This window comes from Brassica napus, chromosome A1, assembly GCF_020379485.1.
Source record: "Brassica napus cultivar Da-Ae chromosome A1, Da-Ae, whole genome shotgun sequence".
NCBI classification, from domain to species: domain Eukaryota; kingdom Viridiplantae; phylum Streptophyta; class Magnoliopsida; order Brassicales; family Brassicaceae; genus Brassica; species Brassica napus.
In genome coordinates, this window is record NC_063434.1 from 8,874,487 (window position 1) to 8,888,559 (window position 14,073).

Below are 14,073 nucleotides of genomic sequence, written 5' to 3' on the forward strand. Positions count from 1 at the left end.
ATGGAAATCATACCTTTCACGCTTTCAAAGCCAACTTAATCTTGAACGGAAGTTGTTTACATATGTATTCCAAGTTGGCCATATTGAATCTTTGACGTGTGCAGAACAAACACTAACCTTTTTTGGTGAAACATTATTAAAACAATAATGCATCATATATATTCCTTTAGACCAGTCAAGTTGACAATGTATCCATTTTTAACTTATGCACGTCTTCTAAATGAAGCATTCTCTTTGTCAACTTCTGGTCCCCAAATTTATATATAAATATGCATGTTACGGGCGCTCAGAATATCATCACCAAAACTTGGAAGTAACATTCATCGTGGAGAGGCAAAGAAGAGCTCATCATTTCGAAATGAGGTCAATCACAGCTTTATTTTTCCTTTTCTGCTTCCTTGCTCCTTCTGCTTTGGCTCAGCTCCGATTTGGCTTCTACGGCCGATCATGCCCACGAGCAGAATCTATTGTTGCTAATGTTGTTGCCAACCGTTTCCGCCGTGACCGTACCATTACTGCAGCGTTGCTTCGTATGCAGTTTCATGATTGCTTTGTCAGGGTTAGTACGCTTCTCCTTATGTGTGTTTGTGAGTGTATATATCATCATTGCAAGTCTGACATCTTTAAAAAAAAAAATCGTAACAAACGATAGTTTGTGTCCCTTATTTTTCATATAAAAATTTCATAATGATCTACATACAATTAAAATTGTCTCATAAAATCATGATGCTCTAACCGACTGGTTCTTTTAGATGTATATCATGGACTAACTAATATATCTTGACGTAACATTGACCAATCAATATTTTTTGGTATGGTTAGGGTTGTGATGCTTCCCTCTTGATCGACCCAAGACCCGGAAGGCCATCAGAGAAAAGCACTGGACCAAATGCAAGCGTGAGAGGCTACGAGATCATTGATGAGGCTAAGAGACTTCTCGAGGCTGCCTGCCCCCGAACTGTCTCATGCTCAGACATTGTAACTCTAGCCACTAGAGACTCGGTCGCATTAGCTGGTGGTCCAAGGTTCTCAGTACCAACAGGAAGACGTGATGGATTAAGGTCAAGCCCCAATGATGTGAACTTGCCCGGACCAACAATTCCCGTGGCCGCATCCATCCAACTATTTGCAGCACAAGGTATGAACGCGAACGACATGGTTACACTTATTGGTGGTGGCCACAGCGTTGGCGTTGTGCATTGTAGTCTTATCCAAGATAGACTCGCTGATCCCGCAATGGACCGCTCATTAAATGCTAGGTAAGTTATATAAATCTTATGATAAAATGTTATGCTAATTTGAAAAAAATATGTATTATTTTTGTTCTATAATATGCATTATCATCGAGCATATAGTGACGTGCTCTCGTCATTTATTAAATGAGCATATATGTGATAAATCTGACCCATTAACATTTAATACATCTCTTAAGGTTGAGGAACACATGCCGTGCTCCAAATGACCCATCTGTGTTCTTGGACCAAAGGACTCCGTTCATTGTGGACAACGCTATCTACGGAGAGATCCGAAGACAGAGAGGAGTCATGAGGATTGATCAAAACATGGGTCTTGACAGATCAACCCGTGGAATTGTGTCGAGTTTTGCACAAAACAATGCACTCTTTAGAAAGAGATTTGCTGAAGCGATGGTGAAAATGGGAACCATTAAGGTTCTTACCGGACGTTCTGGAGAGATCAGAAGAAACTGCAGAGTCTTCAACAACGGACGTTGATTCTACACTGTCCTGGCCATTATTTATTTCGACTCTTGTTGTTTTGTGTGTTTCCCTTTTTTTTCGTCTGAATAATCAATGTAAGTTTTTTGCAATCATATTTTATTATTTCCTTCAAATTGATGTGTCATCATTGTTCTTTTGTTATTTAATTTCTTCTGTTTTTCTATTGTGTGCATTTTTATGTGATTTAACTATTTGTGCGTAATTCTTTTATAATTGAAGCAATCAAAACTAATGCACATGATGAAACTGAATAAACCATGCTTAATTGCATAATTGTAAATGTACAGATGAAGAGATCCTCTTAAAAGAAGAAGAGATAAATATCAATCTTATATCCAAAAAGGATTAGATTTGCACCCAAAAAGAAGGGCTAGCTGGTTAATAAAACCTAACGCTAAGCTTATATCTCAAAATCTGAACTAGGTTGAATCCATTACAAACTGGGTCGGATCTATATCTTTTGGATGAAACATGGCCTGACTTGGTCAATACTTGTGGTAGAGTGTCTAGACGAGTGTACAATTGAGAGGCTCTATAAAACTCCCCTGGTTGTGCAAAGAGGAGGAGAGTCAAGGAGTGGCTTGACTGAGTCGTCTAGATATGTTTAAACTCATTAGCCTTAGGGTTGATTGCCAATCATGAGTCATGACAACATTCCAATCCCGATAGAAGGGAAGTCTATTTCTATAAGAATCTTTCTAACATCTTTTATTAGTTTTCTCTTATATATTTTCTGTTTCTTGTACAGCAAGAACCAGTCCTTGCAGAATTTTATATTTCACTACTTGTATTCTTAGGAAAATATGGTAAACTGCAACAATGCATATCTTATTGAGCCGGCACCAAATATATTCCACAACGCGAAATAGATATGGTAGAGACCTTTTCGAAATTGACAGAATATCGCAAATTGTTCAAAATATATTCCAAGTTGACCATAACCAGTTTTTAACATGCGGAAGATATAACATTTTCTGAAACATTTCTTAAAATACAATATCTATAATATTATTCTCAGGTTAATTCTTATGATGGTTAATTACAAAGATAACCTTGATGAATTAAATTTATTTTACATGATTGCCATTACTAATTTTTCTATTTTTTAATAAGTTTTTTAAAATCACTTTAATAGATATATTAATTTTCCTACTTAGCAAAAACGAATTTCCTATTATATATATTCCAATTTTACAAAGATTTTCTTCGTATCTATTTCCTAAATCACATTACTTAAAATTTTATTAGGATATTAAGATATCTAGTATCTCATTTTCTTGATTAAAAAAAGAAAGCACAGTAGTTAGGTAGATTTAAAATTTTTTTTTAATTATTTATAATTTCAAAATACTATTTTATTATAATTTTAATAATTATAAAATTTCTTGTTTATAAAAAATCTCTTAATGATAACAAAAAACTCTTAGTCTATAAATTATCAATCCTAATACTATTTGAATGTCATTATCTTTTATATATTAAAGCACAGGTCACTTGAGCAATTAAATTTTGACATATGGAATATGTTTTATGAAAACCAAAAATAAAATTTATTTTAAACAAAATTTTCGTCTCTAATTTCCAGCAACTCTAACTTAAATTGTCTCAGAATCCACGTTCAAAATTAGTTAATCATGATTTCAAACGGTTTTCTTCTTCTATATAATTTTTTGATCTTTTAGTTTACTCTTTGTTTATATTTTATATCTTCTCTATTATCAAATATTGATGCTTATCAACACAAATGTTATTTTGTATCTATAAATTGAGTATTTACAGATATGTTTTTTGCCTTATTTACGAAATTACTATCTTTTGCATTAGTTTTAGTATTTCAAAAGGAACATACATGGTACAGTAAAATTCTATAAATTAATACTTGGTAAATTAATAAACACTGTAAACTGTTAAAATTTTCTGGCCTTGAGTTGGGTATACATATCGATAAAATAATAAGATATATTTTTTTTAGAAAGTTCTATGTAAATATATGGTACCATTAAAATTATAAGATATATACATTTTATATAATTACAAACTACACATTATATTTTTGGTTTTATATTCACAATGAATTTATCGCTATTTTTCTTAAAATGTTAATATATTTTGATAATATTTAGTAAAATTATATCGGAAATCACATTTGAATTCTATGAAACATAAAAGTATACATCAAATAATGTAGTAAAATGATATGAAAGTCTAATTTCTAAAATTTATTAATGTACATATAGTAAAATCATCTATTTCTTATTTTATAAGTAAAAATATTCAAAAACAGGAAAAATCTAAAAATAATTTTTTTTGTAAATTAATAACTTTATAAATTAATAAAATATTACAATCCTAACATTACTAATTTATAGAGTTTTTACTGTACTATGTTGGAAACACAATCTGTTCACACTTGTAACACGCATGAAACCCCACATTCTTGCTAAATAGCCCTAAAAATACCAACAATACTATATCATATGTTACCAATCTATTATTCTAATAGTACGTATAATATCTTTAAGTTCTTACATCTATTTTAGCCAAGGTCAGAGTTCATCGTGTTGGAATATATTTTCTAGAACTGTTTTTCATTCAAGGTCAACTTTAGATTGCCATATCAAGAGACAGAGTAGAGAGTAGAGAAAGTATAAAGATCTTAATTGTTAGTGAGGAAGGGGGAAAGGGATACAAAAACAACTAATGCTTCTAGAGATTTTTCATCAAAATAGAGAATCATGAATCATCTTTAGATGAAAATAGAATAATAAGCGTAGCCAGTACAAAAAAATAATAGGGATCTTCAGAACTGGGAAGATGATGAATCCTAGAGAAAGGTGATAAAAATTTTCTAGCTAAATGCAACTTCTTAGTTCGAGTGCAGCCATCTCTTATCATTTTTGTCGAATATTTGACTAGAATAATAATTTTTAGTGAAAGATATAATTAATTCGTGATCAAGTAATTTAATAAACAGTGAAATTGATCCGTTCATAGCACGGGAGAACACTAGTATCTATATAATCAAACAATCAATTCTTTCAAATTTAAACCATCAACAAATTTATCTATATCTTAGAATCTAACTTATTCATAAATAATATGTATTTTTGTCGAAAACTACTATTATATTTAATATCAGAGAATTTTATCCATCTTTGTATACATGCAAGATGAAAATAAATACCATGAGGCTTTGGTAAAAAAAAATATCTCAACTGAACTATTTATAGTGTGATTGTTTGATTAAATATGAGGTATTTTTAAACTTTAAATTTGTAAGTTCTGCTAATCCTGCAATTACATAAATTATAGCTTAATTCTTCAATTCTATGAAACTCCTAACTTATAGTTTCTATTTTTTTTTAAATAACAGCTTAGTTCTTCAATTATTCAAAGAATCATATTTATGCAATAGTAGAAGGTGACAATTGGGTTATTAAATTCAACAATAAATTAGCAGAAAGGAAATAAAAAACTATTAAAAGTTTAAAACACTTAAAATCATTTTCTTACTCTGGTGATTTTAGGACCACTCCATACCGTTTAATATATGTTTTTATTGAACTGTTTATATGGATGTCTAAGAAAAGTTTCCAATAGAGATGCAGAAAATATTATACCAATTTTACATATTTTATAACTCGAAACATCAACAAGAATTTGTTAGTTGGTAAGCTTTTCTTTTATATACCTGAATTTTCTGCTATTTGAAGTGTTTTATTTCAAAAACGTTTATTCTTATATTTCTCTTACGCAGATATAATAAAACAAATTGTTAGTCTTAGACTTTTACAAAATCCTAATGCTAAGAAAAAGCCACTTCAAAATCGATATTACACTAAGAGATACAATGTAAGTTAATAACTAAATAATTTTAAATTGTTAATCAAATTATTGATTACATTGGTATTTGAAATTGCAAGTGATTAGTGGATTTTCAAAAATTAATGAACCTCCAAAATAATTAATTAATATAATCAAGAGAAATACTATAGGATAACACTAAAAAAATTTATGTACAAATATAGACTCTAAAGATCAAAATAACCAAAATGTTTCATTAAAGAGGCAAATGTATATTTATACCCTTAGGGTTAACTAATCCAAACATTAAGGTTTAGAGTTAAAGGGTGAAGATTTAGGATTGAAATTTAAAATTTTATAAAATAAATATTAAAAATTTGAAAATAAAAATTTTAAAAATAGTTTCAAAAAGTATTTTCGAATTACAAAAAAGAAAATTAAAAAAAAAAACAAATCGTAAAAAAATTTATAAAAAAGTTTGAATTTGAAAACATATAATCTAAAACTATAAAAAAATTATTTTTTAAATTTTTTAAAATTTTTTAATTTTTTTATATATCTAGGATATTAGGGTCATTTCACCTATTAAATGAAATATTTTGGTCATTTTCCTCCTTATGGTTTATTTTTGTGATAAAAACTTGATAATTGTCTAATTAAGAGAATTGCCCTATAATCAAAGTATAAATTACAGTCATAATAACAATATGAATCATAATTAACCAACTATACCAAAACATTGCAACAAAATAACTCATAAATAGAAATTTTAACTAACAAACATAAAATTATACAAAAAATATTAATAAATATTATATTTTAGTTTTAGAAAATATTTATATCCATGCATGAGGGTAGGTAAATCACCTAGTTACATATATAATGTACTATGTGTTTTTCTGCACCATGTCCATGTGTAGTGACAAAAAAATTATTTTTTTAAAATTATTATTTTTTCTATTTCATTATTTTCTTTTCAATATTTAAATAAAAAAATTTATTTAATTGAACATAAAATTAAGATAAAATAAATATTTTTTTTTAATTTTAAATGTATTTAAAATAGATATGTATATATTTAAAATTATAATCTTATATATTTTTCTCTATTTCTTTTGGATAAAATATATTAAATCATTTTGGATAAAATTAATAAAAAATTAAGTTGTATAATTATTAAAGAGTATAACTAAATAATATTTATTAAATTTGTAGATATATAAAATAAGCTAATAATATTACGATTAATTTATTGAAATAATATTGTAAAAATATTGAAAATCCTTTTTAGAAAAAACAATTGTATAGTTATAAGAATAGAAAATAATAATATTTCTAAATTTGTAAAATATTATTATATTTTTATTATGTTATTTAATGTCATATTTGAATATATTTACTTTATTGATGATGTATAATTTACTACCATATTCTAAAAGTTTTACCAAAAATATAAATAATCATTAAATCTAATTGTCCATGTTACATTTAGTTAGGGGTGGGCACTTTGGTTATTTTATCGGTTCGGTTTGGATTCGGTTCGGTTTGGTTAATTCGGTTCTAGAATTTTTTTTCAACTGAAATAAACCATAATTAGTTTGGTTTGGATCGATTTTGGTTTGTTTTGTATTTGGTTCAGTTTGTATTCAGTTTGGTTTGTGTTTTGGTTCGGTTCAATCAGGTTTCCTAATTTAGTTCTTTAAAGAAAATTATGTTTTAAACATAAACGCATGGCCATTAAATCATCATGTTGGTGATTATGAAAAAAAAATATGTAAACTAAATCTAATATAAAAGTGAAAAAAAACCTACAAAAACATAAAAAATTTATAAGAATACAATCAAATGAATGTTAACTAAAGTAAATAGAAAATTAAAAAAACATCGTTTATAATGCCTCTTAAAAATTAATTATGTAAATTAAATCTAATATAAAACTGAAACAAAAACCTTAAAAACCACAAAAAGTTTATAAAACACACAATAAAACTAAAGTTAACTAAAGTAAAATTTTTTTTTTAAAAAAACAACATCATTAATAAAATTAACAGTGACTTTAGTCTTACGATTTTAGTACATTGTATATTGGTAGTATGTTTAATTAAAATAATTAAAAAGAAACACATTGGTTTATTGTTTCGGTTTGATTTGGATTGGTTTTGGTTCGGTTGGTTCGGATTGGGAAAATCTTAAACCAAACTATTTGATAATAGAGTTTTGTTTGGTTTGGATCAGTTGCAGATCAGGTTGTTTGGTCTGACTCGGTTCGGTTCGGTTTTTTATCCACCCCAACATTTAGTTATTAATCCATGTCATCAATTATAGCATGTTATGTCATATTTATTTTGTTAAAGTGATCGTAGAGATGAAATGTTTCAAAATCACTTTGCAAATAATGTATAGGGGATTCTTTTCCACTATTCTATCCATCTTTATCTATGCATGTCTTCCAAATGAAACATGCTATTTGCCATTATAGAAATTACATCTATCACCACGGCAAACACATCACTGGTAAGAGAGCATTTACTTGTTTCTTTCTGCTTCCTTTGTAGTCTTTTTATGTCGCTGGTGGGCAGCAATCATGGGCCCTGTTGGACCCATGATATTTTTTGGATTTATAAAAAAGTTTAAGATTACGTGGGCTATTTTTTATATCACTTTAACGTGGATTTTTTCCCGTTAACAACATTAACTTTTTTTTATATCCCTACTATAGTCTTCCAACACCATAAATTATGTAGGATTTTCATATAATAATTATCTATAGAATTAAATAGCAGTCAACAGGAAAAATGTTTATGTAAAGATTAATTTTTCTTTTGATTTTTCCCATTCAGATCACCTGAAATGAGTCCCAAACGGTTCGATCAATGTTCGTTATTTCTGAAACCATAAACCATGTCAATTTGTTTCTTCCCTAATCTCCACCTTTTACATCTTCTATCATGATTCACAAGTCTCTCCATCTTCCTTAAGGTTCAACAGTTCACGCGGGGCTTATCAGATGGAAATCAACATATGGTTTCTGACGTGAGATTGCCTCGCACGCCTCAAATCTCAGGTTTAGCTAACTCTCAGATTTCTCCAGTTTTGATCCCTCAAACTATCCCAAACAGCAGTTATCATCTATTGTGTTTTTTTGGGTGTAACATCATGCTATTGTTCCGACCAATAATATTGTCACTGTCCAAAATCGATCGTCATGAACGTGTCATGACTTTTTTTTGTACACAACCATTTGGAGTTCTACATCTCACCCTCCAAGTGTTTTTGATCACTCTCAGATTTCTCCATTTTTGTGTTTTAAAAATAGAAAACGCGAAATTTTCTTACAGACAGTACATATATACAATACAACCAAATGAGGTGTATATTTTCTGCATAAGTTACACTGTTTTAAATTCAATATATTTTTACATTTAACATTATCATGTCACTACAAGAAAACAGTCCATTAAGGACGGAAATTAATGACATCAACATACAGTCGTAAATTAGTGACATCTTAATGACACATGAACGACAAAGATATACATACGTCGTTAATACGTCGGTAATTAACGACATACACAAACGTCGGTTTTTAATGACATTTTAACTACACTATAATGTCGGCAGTAAACCTTATGTCGCTAAACCATCACTAAAGCATGGCTATAGTATACGTCATTACACTGTCGTAATTTAACGACATATTAATGACATGAAGACCATGTCGTAAACTATTCGTCGTTAATTTCAGTCAAAACGCACACGACTATCACTAACAAGTAACAACATATTTATATGACGCCAGTTAGCGTCCGGTTAACGATAATTATGGTATTCCGTCGTTAGTTCATTAGTAATTAGCGACATAGTAACGATAATTTCAATCCCTAAACCACAAATGTTTGTCTTAAACCTCCAAATCTAAAATTCATGGTATACTATGTTTACTATTTGTTATTATATTATAGCCTACTATTATATATCCAATATTATTACCTTTTTCCTTCATTGAAAAAATCAAATATCACTAGCTATTCCAAGATTTCTATAAGACTTATACGAAATATGATTACGTTTATTTTTACGATTATTAGCAACAACTTGGTGTAAAAGATATTGCATACGAACTTTACAATGAAATATTAGTGTGTGCAAGATGTAAACTTTTCTTTATGTGAATCTTAAAAAATGAGTTACAGTTATTTGGGGTTTTTAAAACGACATATCAACGACATTTAACCAGCAATAAAATTATAATTATTTCTGAATCTTTAAAAGTTTCTTATTTCTTATTGGCCAATATCTTTTTGCAAGGATTGCTATCTACACCCCTGATTAGTTTTTAATCTAATGGTTCATATTTCTCCTATCCCTTCTCCTCTCTCCTTCAGATTTGTTTTCAGTTTCTTCACATTGAGCTTCTTCTTTTTTTTTTTGTCACATTGAGCTTCTTCTATCTCATATTCTCTCCTCCTTCCACACTTCGATAATATTTTATTTCTTACTCATTCACCTCATCTCCATATTCTTACTCCTATCTCCACTGCTCATGGCTCTCCTATCTCCACCGTTCACCTCATCCTCTTATCTCTACTGCTCACCTCATCCTTTTAGATTCACCGCTCACGGCTCTTCTTCCTCCACCGCTCATCACTCACGACTTCCTCCTATCTCCACCGCTCACTCTCTGGTTCCATCTCTAGCTATCAATCGAGATTCAATCCCCTCAGGCTGGGAATCCCGCCAAGCGAGACGGTCTTGAAGCGACCAGAGCAAAATGACGACACTTCAGTCCCAGGCATACCTTGACGGCGCAAGACAACGAAGTCGCATGAAGATTACTTTTTTTTTTAGGTTTAGGTTTGTATTGTAATCCATTTCATGTTTAAACCGGTTTAGTTTGTTAACCAAATTTAATTGTAAACCAGATTTTATTTATAAACTAATTTTAATTATTTATTTTGCAAACCAATTCCATTTCTGTAAACTGGTTTAATCTGAAAGTTTTTAGTTACATAATTTAAAACAAAATTTTTAAAATACCACATTTAGGCATTGCATCGTTAATTATTGACATTTAGAAAGTGAAGCTAATTAGCAACATATGGGTACGTTGTTACTTAGCATCAGAAACAAATGTCGTAAATAAGTGGTATATTAGTGACGACAGGTTGTCGCTATATAAGGACAAAAGAAACACGCATAGAAATCTGTCACTAATTAACGACATTTTAACGACATAAAAAATTTACGACACGCGATTAAGGACATTTATTAGGATGTTATAAATGCGACTCAAATCATGGTTAACGACATAAAAGGGACGTTTTTGACCGTCATTAACGATGTGTTTTCTTGTAGTGTGTATTAAGATTATATGGAATAAGATATTTATTAATTAACTGGAGGAGAAAGCAATGGTTAAAATACATTTAACGTGGGTAGGAGGTATGCATATCTTACAAGCAAGATATGCTTTCAAAGTGCAAGTAGCAAATAGACAACGGGTAATCAATTATAATTAACTACCATGGACTAAGACAATAGATAAACAGCTTCACTACAAGCCTAGAATATGCGTTTAAAATATATAAGCTCTCTCTCCTATCAAGTACTAACATAATTTTAAAAGTGCTCGTAAATATATATTAAAAACTTACGGTCAACTTCCATAGCTGTTAAAGAATGGTATGTCATGTATTTAAAATGTATTCTTCTGAAGGAGGACATATTGAGGTAGACACAACAACAATGATTGATTGCGTAGGAAAGAAAACTTAAATGGACATTTCCCATGTGCTCATAATTTGCCGAGCGGCGGATTCTGTTGGCGCTTGCACCTGAGCCCACCTCACTGCTTTTTATTTTCTACACAACAATCAGTTAGTAAACTAAAGAAAAACAAAATTAGAATCAAAAGAATAATAATTTAACGATAGTTACGAGTTTATACTTCATAGTATGTTTCTAGCTTTTGGGTTCAAGTATATACACATATTGAATGTTTTGTTGTATCTCACATACAAAATTCAATTAAATAAATTATTGACATTGTTAATAAAAATCCAAACGAGGAAAATGGATACGAAGTATCCATGAAACACAACTTTCTAATTCATCGTGTCGCAGGTCCACCATATCGTGGATCGGTTTTTTCTTAGTCCCTCACCTCACAAACTCGAAAGAACTTAAATGTCTAGACGAAAACAGAAGATACAATAACAGCACAAATGTGATCGAGTGATACGATAGGGTTGGAAATGTGCTAAGTACCCCGGATTCAAAACTTATCAAACTCAGATTTATGTATTTATCTCTCTCCTGCGATTTTGCTCTCAGGCACCGTGTTTGAGAAAAGTCTTTAACCTCTGGTCCCTCCCTTGTTTTCCCTTTTACCCCACGGTTTATTCCCTTTTCAGTCTTTTATCCTCTGTAAATCGCAGTAACTTTTCAAAAGTTTACCGTATTCAGAAGAAACCAACGGTCCGTTGATAGCCTTCCTTACCGACCACCGCTTCTGACGGAAACCTCACCGGGTTCAGCCCCCGACGAAGTCGGCGGGTCAGCCAGGTCACCCTGCGCCGGGCCTCTACTCTCTTCTCCCCACTTCCACCGATGTCCAGCTCTCTCTCTGCAGAACTTGGGAGCTCGTACGGATGAACTATTGGTGAAGAGAGCATCTTTGGGTTGATATAACCTTGTACGCTTTTTTCACACTTTCAACTACTTCAAGGACAGTTAAGGATAAAGCATTTATCACAACTACTCCCTCACCATTGATTATATTCGTGAGCTTTAACTCCGGTGACTTGGTTGGTATAACCTCCTAATCAGCTTTATCTTGTTATTACTCCTCGCCGCCACCCACCAAAAGCTATAAAGCATCCAGATCTTCTTTCACAACTACAAGATGTCGCGACGGTTCAGTAGATCTGAAAAAGGAAAAATGCAAGCTCCTCAAAAGTTACCTCCGAAGAAACCTCCGGTCCGTATTCCAGCAAATAATAATGACGACCTGATCGAAGCTAATAGGTTAACCATCATTGGAAAACTTACAAACCCCCTAGTCCAAAAACCTAGAGCGGTAATAGATTTTATGGCTCAGGTTTGGAACCTTGAGGGGAGAGTGGTAGGAAGAGCACTAGGTCTCGATAAATTCCAGATCAAGTTCGAAACAGAACAGGAACTCACCCAGGTGCTAGAGAAAGGCCCTTATCATTACAAGCGCTGGATGTTAATATTACAACGATGGGAACCCACGGTGTCTGACCAGTTTCCATCCAACATCTCCTTTAATGTCAGGATACATAGTATTCCTCTCCACTTCTGGTCAGAACAAATCATTCGCACTATTGGAAAAGAGCTTGAGAATTATTTCCTCAAAGATGAAAAAGATGCAAAGATTTGGGTAGAGGTGAATGGTCTTCAACCGCTGATAATGAAGATGGAGATCGAGCTCCCTACGGATGATATCACAGAGGTGGAATTCGAATATATGAAGATTGAGAAGCATTGCTTCACCTGCTTCTCCTTGTGCTTCTCCTTGCTCCATGAGGAGATTGAATGTCCCTACAGGCCTTTAAATGCCCCTCCACCAAAGGAGACAAAGTTAGGCATCACTCAGAGTATTGCGTTACAGAGGATCGAAGCTGAAAAGAAACGCCATGATGATAGGCGGGGCTATAGTAGACCTGAGAATGCCAATTTGTCACTAAGATCAGCTGATGATAGCTACAATCAACCTAGAAGAGAAGGTAACAGATTTGAGTACGGTAGGTACAAAGACAGAACTGGCAGCTACAACCGAGAACATTATATTCTCTCTAGAACGGCAAGATCAAACGCTGCTCACTACAGGAACCAGCGCCCCTCAATGCAATACAGAGTTGTAGATAAGAGCAGACTCAGCTCTGGCTCTTCTACTCCCCATCAAGTATCGGGAGGACGATCAGGAGGACTTGCAGTTAGAACCTCTCCACCTAACAATATTGGACGAGATCTCCCACGTAGCAACGAGCTCACTCCGACTCGATCTCTTAAAGACCGTCTAGGACCTTCCTCAGATCAGGCTGAAACTAATTCGGGGTCGAAAGAACGTAGATCAGCACTACAACGCATATCAGAACCAGCTACCTCAGAGGAGCCAGTAACTAGAAGGACCCCTAGTTTTGAATCAGGCCGCCTGCAGCATGGCGAGACCAGAATGGACGAAAATGACACCATCATGCGAGCAAATACAGTTGAGTCTCCCCCTCCTGACAGGATCCCAGCTACTCTCCGCCTTTGTCTAGATATCTCAGAGGCTGCGAGCAAGAGAGGTTCTATCCCAGTGTCCTCCCTCAGCAAAGCAGTAAGTAAGAGGAGAGTTACTAAAATACAAAAGCGTGTCGTTAGAAGCCCTATCCTGGTACCCAGCCTGAAGAGGCAAACTGTGGCTCGACCAACCACTTCAACCAAAAGACGGCTCGCAGTTGATAAAAATCTCCCTTGTGATAAGGCAGGAACAAGCAAGACAGGCGCAAGCATGCAACGAAAG

The 14,073-nt window shown here is 32.3% G+C and overlaps 1 protein-coding gene across 1 annotated transcript; it reads left to right on the forward strand.

Annotated features, from left to right (window-relative positions):
* Positions 1 to 34: 34 nt before the first annotated feature.
* Positions 35 to 1,852, forward strand: LOC106375622 (peroxidase 44). Its single transcript, XM_013815581.3, has 3 exons — positions 35 to 559; positions 823 to 1,259; positions 1,433 to 1,852. Exons 1-3 carry the CDS (start codon positions 221 to 223, stop codon positions 1,731 to 1,733), a joined length of 1,077 nt encoding a protein of 358 aa, XP_013671035.2. The 5' UTR covers positions 35 to 220; the 3' UTR covers positions 1,734 to 1,852.
* The last annotated feature ends 12,221 nt before the right edge of the window (positions 1,853 to 14,073 follow it).

What these genes read in the sequence shown, in the direction of transcription:
- LOC106375622 (XM_013815581.3), top strand. Translation starts at nt 221, where the DNA reads ATGAAGCATTCTCTTTGTCAACTTCTGGTCCCCAAATTTATATATAAA. An exon ending in TTCATGATTGCTTTGTCAGG is followed by an intron (nt 560 to 822) that starts GTTAGTACGCTT and finishes TGGTATGGTTAG; the next exon opens with GGTTGTGATGCTTCCCTCTT. An exon ending in GACCGCTCATTAAATGCTAG is followed by an intron (nt 1,260 to 1,432) that starts GTAAGTTATATA and finishes ACATCTCTTAAG; the next exon opens with GTTGAGGAACACATGCCGTG.